We start from the raw sequence: 8,462 nt of genomic DNA on the forward strand, positions 1-8,462 counted from the left end.
CGATATTATTTATTTTCTTTGTTTCTAAAATAATTTTGTAAAAAGGTCCTGAAGACCTTAATTAAAGAAAGAAATTTTAAGAAAAATTTTTCTTAACAAAAGTGAGTAAAATAATGCAAATTGGATATGTACATTTCTCATTAAATATGTAAATTATGAAACAAAATAAGTTTAATGTTTGGCATGATCGGTTAGATCATCCGAGTCTATTATGATGCAAAATATATTTAAAAACTCATGTGGACGCTTATTAAATAGTCAAAAGATTCTTTAGTCATATAATTTTTCATGTACTACTTATTCACAAGGAAAGTTAATAATAAGACCATCACTCGAAAAATGAAAATGAATCCCTTGCATTTTTAGAACATATGCAAGGCGATATTTGCAAACTAATACACCCAACATGTGGATCATTTAAATATATTTGTGATTTTAATTGATTGATCAACTAAATGACTCTTAAATTTTAATTAATACATTAAATGTTTGCGAGATTGTTATCTCAACTAATTTCACAAAGAACACATGTTCCGATTCAGAATGTTGGTGAGTTTGTATCTCAAGTTTTTAATGAAAATATTGTATGAAATTGATATTGAACATCATGTAGCACATGCTCATACACAAAATGAACTTACATTATTAAATATCTAAAATTGATTTTAAGGTCATTTTTCATGAAATCAAAACTTCTTATGTATTCTTGGAAATATACAATCTTGCATACTCCAAACATTGATTCACATGATGCCAATAAGTTATAATTAATTATCCCATTTGAAATTGATTTTTGGTGAGTAACCTAATATTTTTCACTTTAGAATTGATGGATATATTATATAGGATATATTATATATTTTAATCATTTCATCGCAATACATTACGATGAGTCCTAAAGTTATTTTATATTCTTTAAAAATGATTAAATTAATAATTGTTATTTGTTATGAATAATTTAATTGTGGTTGTTCATATTGTTTATCACATATGTTATTATCATATATGATCTTTCCTTAGTTGTGTTTATCTTTTGTAACCTTCTGGTTCTTTTTTGTATTTATAAATATGCTACTACTTTGGAAAATAATACAAACAATTAAGATTCTATGTAAACTCTTATTCTCTTCTTCTCTTCTTTCTCCTTACTTTTTTCCTCTAACTTATATTTTATTTAATATTATCAAAATTTTCATTTACACGGATTTTTCTGTCCTTCATCCATTAATTGCTTAGTTTTTAAAATCTGACCAGACTATTTCAAAATTGGTGAGAATGGGTCCAAAATTTATTTTGAAAAATGGTCCAAAAAATTAGTTTCAACCGGTTATTTTTTTCTAAAAATATTTTTTATATTTTAAATATAATCTAATTTTTTAAATATTTTTAAAATAATATTTAATATTAATTACAAATAGGTATAAATTATTTTATCATATTTTTGTTATAAACATGTAATTTAGTCATTATATTTTTATAGAAAAAATTTAGTCATTTATATTAATTTGTACCTTTTATATCTTGATTTTTATAATTTTATATTATATTAATTTATATTTTTATTTTTATTTGTATAATTAAACTTGTTACCATTAATAGATATTGTTTTATTTTATTATTTAAACCTAAGTATAAGATTATATTTGATTTGGACTTTTATTATTTAAACCTTTTTTATTTATTTTAGTTTTTAGTGCTATAAGATTAAGATATTATTATATTGGTGGCAGTTGGATCGTAACTGGCTTTTGACTGATTTAATTATCGATTTGATTTTTAAAACACGGGTAATTTCAATTTCTTTCAGTCCTTTCTTTTTAATTTTTATATCATTTTCTTCTATTTATATTTTAAATTTCACACTTTTTAATTTATTTTAAACTCTACTGTTTTGTTAAAGTCAAGTTGCTCGCTTTGTTTACTTCTTTATTTGAATTATTATTCATAATTCAAAGAATAAATTTTTATCACTAAAGAATAAATAAGTTTTCAAATGTCAAAACTGTTACCAACCAAACTTTATAACAAAAATTTAATTTTATAAATTTATAATCTCATCATTCAACTTGTTGATATTGAATATTGACGAGACTGAGTTACCCAAAAAATATTGACGAGTCTGCGGCATAAAGTCTGCACTGATTATCTCACCTAACAGTATAAGGCACAAGCAAGTTGAATATGACGAAACATTTGTTGATATAAAATTCACACGCTAAAAAAACAATATTGCTACTTGTAGAATACTACTTAGATTAGATTGTACACATTAAGAAATGATAGCTTGATGGCGACTTCGTGTAAAAAAGTACAAATAGAGACTACAAAACATTTTTAGGTTTGTTAAAAAAAAAAACATCTTAAGTAATTAGTTTTTGTACTGATAATAGTATTGAATAATTCAAAACAATTCATTAATCTTTTTATAATATTAATAAAAGAAGTTTTTTCTTTTATAAAGATTGCATAATAGAAATGAGACCCACCCACTCATATATATTTTAAAGAATACATGCGCGCGCGCATATATTAATAAAATAAATTACAACTTTAATCCCACAGCTTATTATGCATCAATTACTGATTAAGTAATCGCCATTAATATTGTTATGAAATTACAACTTAAATGAAAAGTTTTATTAAGAATCACGTAAGTGATGTATTAAAAATTAAAAGAAAAAAATAATTAATACATTTTAAATGAATTTTTTTCTTTTAATTTCTAACATTGAGAAATGTCATAAACACATTTTTTTTAAATATATTTTTTAGCACATTCTTTTATTGATTAAAATTTATTAAAAATTATAAATTTTTTTGAGTCTCATATCTTATTTAATAACTCTCTTTTCTAATTTTATAATTTTTAATTTTAATAAATACTAGTATTCGAAAGTCAAGTTAGGAGAGAGACTGTTTCTATTTTTTGTTTTTACTAATACCCCTAGTACTCTGATTTTTTTTAATAAGTATCATTTTAAGTTTTGTTTTTACAATGATCTCATTGAAATTTGAATATAGGATCTCATATATATTAATCCAAATTTCATACCACTAGACTGATCCTTATGATTATTTTAAATAATTGTCTTCTTAAATTATTTTACAAACATTAAAAAAATTTAATAAATAAATAAAAAGTAATAGTTTTATAAAACTAATTTTATTAAATAAATTGATGAAAAAATATAATTAATATTATATTGAAAAGTTGGATATAACACTTATTTTGAATTTTTTTTCTAATGACACTCTCATTGGGATGAAGGTAGTAATATTCAAGAGACACTAGTTATTATTATGATTGGACTTTTAATAAACACTAGTATTCAGAAAAACAAGTTGCAAATTTATATTCAGTCTAAGTCAATTCAATGCGCCACGTGGGACGGATTAATTAATAAGCAGCACACAGAATAGAAATCATTGCAGACACCGTCCCCTGTTGACCAAACCCAACTTATCTCTCTCGCCCTTTCTTTTCTCATCTTTTAGTAAAAGGGTTATCTCCTAGTTTCATTTTTCTCTTGTTTCCACCATTTTTCTAAGGTCCGTTTCTGCCATATATTGCTCCTTTTGTTTTTTTGGTCATCTTTCACTTTATGGGTGTTCCTATTATGTTTTGCTTAATTGATTTGTATTCTTTTTTACTTGTTCTCTAAAATTTGTGATTAGGCTCCTGATTGATTTGGGTCTCTTGTAGTTTGGTTCATGAGGAAACTCAGTTCACATTTTTCTTTTCAATTTTATTTGAGCTGTGCAAAATAGTACAAACCGAACCAATAAGATGTTAACACTTAAGCACACAACAAACCTTGTAGTTTAGAGAAACAGAAGTTGAAAGAAATGGGTTTTATTTGAGAATATATATTATTCTTCAAGTAACAATTCTTGTGGAGATTCTTAATTCAGGTGTTGCAATACAGATAAATAGTTTTCGGTTTATTTTGGAGAATTAATAATTTTCTTTTGAAAACCCTCTTGAAAACTTGCAAAAAAGTGTGATTTTTTTTTTCTTCTAGATGAGATGAACTAAATATGCATCATTAGTTTGTTTTAGTTATATGGCTTTGGGAACTATCACATATTCACATACTCATATTTCATAAATTCTTCAAACGTGTTTTCCTTATACAAAAATATTTGTTTAACCAGTGAAATTTGTACTACTGAACCTGCAATATGATGCTGATATCTGTGCATTGTAGTTTAGTTTAACAGAAACCATTGTTGATATCATTGGAATATTGACAAAAATGTTGGAGCTATGATATCAGTCATTACTTTTCTGTGTCTCATCTGATGTAGAAATTAAAATACTATGAATGTAGTTTTTCTGCTCTTGCATTGTAGGATCCAAAGTTTTTGCATTATGGTTATGGTGTTCTTCATATCAGCCTTCCAGTTAATTTATTATTCTTCAAGACATTGACACTTTTATATGGTTCATCCAGGTGACCTTGGAACTGGTTTAATTCAAAGACACTTATTCCATTTGACATTAGAGGCCGTGTTCGAATACTTCATCCTCCAGTTATGACTTGTTTCCCATTCTCATTTGGTAAGAAAGTGCGCTTTGTGGCAACACATGATCCAGATATTGATGAAGGTAACATAACAATGTTTGATTAATTTTTAAGAATATGGTTGTTGAATTAAGATACCTATGATATAATGATAAAATACAAGAAAAATCTGCTTACATTGCTTGATTTTGACTGAATATGTTTGTGAACAGTACTCTCAGGCATTCAAAATGTAAGAATCTATACCTACAAAGAACTAAAAGTTGCCTCTGACAATTTCAGTCCGGCCAATAAAATTGGGCAGGGTGGATTTGGTTCAGTTTATAAGGTAACTAAATAACTTTTAAGTATTTCTTTCTGGCATCATTGTATCAATTGGCTTGATCATTATCTTTTTCTTCCTTTCCTTATCAGTGAAACCTTAACAATATTATGGTGGATGATCAGGGACTGCTAAAAGATGGGAAAGTAGCTGCCATAAAAGTACTTTCAGCAGAATCAAGTCAAGGGGTAAAGGAATTTATGACAGAGATTAATGTAATCTCAGAAATAGAGCATGAAAATTTGGTTAAGCTATATGGTTGTTGTGTGGAAGGGAATCAGCGAATCTTGGTCTACAATTATGTTGAGAACAATAGCCTTGCACAAACCCTTCTAGGTAAATGCATTATAATTTTGTGAGTTAATTTTTCTGGGAAAATTTGAGAAGACATCTATTGTATCATTTAGAAAATATGGAGTTGTTATATTAATTTAATTTCCTTACCGTTATTCTTTTTGAATAAGTTATTTTCTCTTCACTTGCAGGTTCAGGTCACAGTAATATCGTTTTTGATTGGAAAACACGATCTAGGATTTGCATTGGGATTGCACGTGGACTTGCTTATCTTCATGAAGAAGTAATACCACATATTGTTCACAGAGATATAAAAGCAAGCAATATTCTCCTTGACCAAAACCTTACACCCAAGATTTCTGATTTTGGTCTTGCAAAGCTTATTCCATCATACATGACTCATGTCAGCACACGTGTGGCAGGAACAATGTAAGTATTTTAATTTACAGTCTGTAAATAAATTGGAAGCTTTTATTTTACTTTTCCTTTTAAACAAGTGGGGTAGCCTTCCCAAAAGTAACAGTGATCACTACAATATCCCAGTTCTAAACTACTAATCTCTATGTTTTGCATGGAACTCAATGCTACTGTAATATGTTAAGTGGTCAGAATTATATACCATAATATGAAAAATTCATCATCAACCACAATCGATGTCATCGACAGTGCGTGATAGAGATCAGGGATTCTATTATTGAAATATACAAAAATTGGTTAACAAAATTGCTGAAGCAATTCTCTTCCTTGCAGAAGATGAGTCTTCTTCTCAGAACTAACCTAAGCAAATACTATGTCCCCTTTTTAACATTCTGCAGACCCTTACGTTCTCTCTACAACTAACAACCTAGATAATGATAAGAGGACAGCTCATTGTATTCCAGTTGCCTCTCTGACTTGTGTGAATTATGCTGGGCCTTGCAAATTTTGTTTGAACTGGTTTGCCTCCACCTTGTGTCTGGTGGGAAGCAGTACTAAAAGAATAATAATGATGCTAAACTGCCTTGTTTGTTAACGGAAACATGAAGATTTTCTTCAGGATGTTATTGTATATTATATTATTTTCAGTCTATTCATTCATCACTTTCACTTCTTACACGAGAAGATGGAAAGCTTCTCTTTTGCTGTTTATGTTATTAACTTCCATTTTTTACCTATCATTCATATCTGGAATTTAATGTTGCATGTTTTATTTCAGAGGTTATTTGGCACCAGAGTATGCAATAAGGGGGCAGCTGACACGTAAAGCAGATATTTACAGCTTTGGTGTCCTTCTCGTGGAGATAGTTAGTGGAAGATGCCACACAAATTCACGATTACCAATAGGAGAGCAATATCTTTTGGAAATGGTATGTCTTTGCTATGCTCCTAGTTGTATTGCCGTACCTTTCTCTGTTGGGGGAAAATAAATTAGTTTCTTTTGCTCATCTCCCTGCTAATGAGCAAAAAACTTTAACCTTCTATTAAGTTACTTTCACTGCAAAGATTGTGACCACATAACCTTGCATTTCCTTTTCTTTCTGCTTGCCTTCTGCTGTAAAAATATTTAACCATACAACAGTATATAATTATATTGTGCCTTCCTTTAACAAACCTAGTTTTGGTGCATTTTAAATTTTAGTTACTTCTCACCAGTCAAATTAAAATATTATATTTGGTTTCCCACATATATACGATTGATTCTATGAACAGAAAATTGTGCTTTAAAGTTTAAACAACAGAATGATTGCAAGCGTTGATCAATAAATTTGAAGCCACTTCTGAATTATGAATTATATCATTGGAAATCTCAAAATTATGCTTCTTTTTTTCTTTTGTTATAAAATTTTACCGGTCTATTATTGTTTGCTTCTTTCTACTTTAGTTTTCCATTCAATTGTCTGTTTATTGTGCTCTTTAAAATTTGATTCATGAAGTTATTGTATCCACTGAGTTATATCTGATCAGAAACCTCAACATGAAGTTTCCTTACTTGATTAAGTTGTAGTTTGAGTTTGGTTCTCTATTTGCACGCATTCTGATGCATGCAAACGGAGAAGCATGTGACTTTGTACTTCAGGGCAAATGTCCTTTGATACTGCAATAATGGAAAAAGAAACATGCAGATAAAACCTACTGATCTATTCTTACTCTTTTTTATTACACCATTTCTACTGAAGTTTTTCTCTCAATTATCTGCTTGTTTTACACTTTTAATACTTGAATAATTTCTCTCTAGATTCATGTTTAGTGGAAGTTAGTTTATATTTCTTTTATTAGCAGTTGTAGCATTCAATTTTCGATTTTCTATATTATTTTGTTAGGCACTCCTGTTGAAAGGAAAAATAACTCATTTTACTTTCATTATGAACCATGGAACTTAGAAAACACTTGAGCATTTCATTGCACAACAGTACTCATTATGAGAGTTTTGGACCAGCTCTTGTTTAATCTTCTTCTGTCCTTTCAGACATGGGAACTTTATCAGAAAAGAGAATTGGTAGGGCTTGTAGACATATCACTAGATGGCCATTTCGATGCCGAGGAGGCATGTAAGTTTCTGAAAATTGGACTTCTTTGCACTCAGGACACGTCGAAGCTCCGGCCGACCATGTCATCTGTGGTCAAGATGCTCACAAGAGAAATGGATATTGATGAAAGTAAGATAACAAAGCCAGGCTTGATTCCAGATTTTAACGACCTTAAAATCAAAGAAAAAGGCAGTGATATTGATACCAAGGCTTCGTCATCTTTCTATAATGCATCCTCTGCCTCAGACAGCCAGAGCAATACCATGTCATATGCTGCAAGCACAACTACAACCTTCACTGCGAAATATGATCAAAGTTTGTAATCATTAGTTGTCAATGGTTTTCTTTGATTTGAAATTATTTTATTTCATTTTTATGAGGTCTCCCTTGCCCAATGTAAATTTGCTACGGTTCCATAGATTTGTCATTTGCGTGTTAATATTTTTTTTAAAACTTTCGTACGATGTCCCGTGACTAGGAAGTTTTGCCGAATTTACACTGTCTTGTAAATATGAACCGTGGTTATAATCAAATGCTGAATCTGAATATCACTCTCATTTACAAGCCATTCATGCGAGTATATGTTACTACTCTTACATGGACTTTTATATGAAAACAAGGTTAGAGGCATCTAAATTTTATATATATACTAGGTAGTAACGGATAAATTTGAAGGGGAGAATTTTATTATCGTATTAAAAATTATTTTAACAATTTTATTAATTTTTTATATTTATGAAAAATAAAAATCAATTCAAATATCCATAATATAGAACTTATTTATTAATAAAAAATAATAAGAGTTATAAAAAA

The 8,462-nt window shown here is 28.7% G+C and overlaps 1 protein-coding gene across 2 annotated transcripts; it reads left to right on the top strand.

The window, feature by feature from the left end:
• Window positions 1-3,407: 3,407 nt before the first annotated feature.
• LOC100797706 (cold-responsive protein kinase 1) lies at window positions 3,408-8,217 on the top strand. 2 transcript variants are annotated; one of them, XM_003531767.3, is made up of 7 exons: window positions 3,408-3,549; window positions 4,455-4,609; window positions 4,739-4,854; window positions 4,974-5,184; window positions 5,334-5,571; window positions 6,338-6,488; window positions 7,589-8,217. In XM_003531767.3, exons 2-7 carry the CDS (start codon window positions 4,537-4,539, stop codon window positions 7,970-7,972), a joined length of 1,173 nt encoding a protein of 390 aa, XP_003531815.1. In that variant the 5' UTR covers window positions 3,408-3,549; window positions 4,455-4,536; the 3' UTR covers window positions 7,973-8,217. The 2 variants fall into 2 exon arrangements, with proteins under 2 accessions (XP_003531815.1, XP_006585734.1); XM_006585671.3 differs by lacking the exons at window positions 3,408-3,549; window positions 4,455-4,609 and having other exon boundaries at window positions 4,941-5,184.
• Window positions 8,218-8,462: the final 245 nt, after the last annotated feature.

The sequence above is a fragment of the Glycine max genome, chromosome 8, assembly GCF_000004515.6.
Source record: "Glycine max cultivar Williams 82 chromosome 8, Glycine_max_v4.0, whole genome shotgun sequence".
NCBI lineage: Eukaryota > Viridiplantae > Streptophyta > Magnoliopsida > Fabales > Fabaceae > Glycine > Glycine max.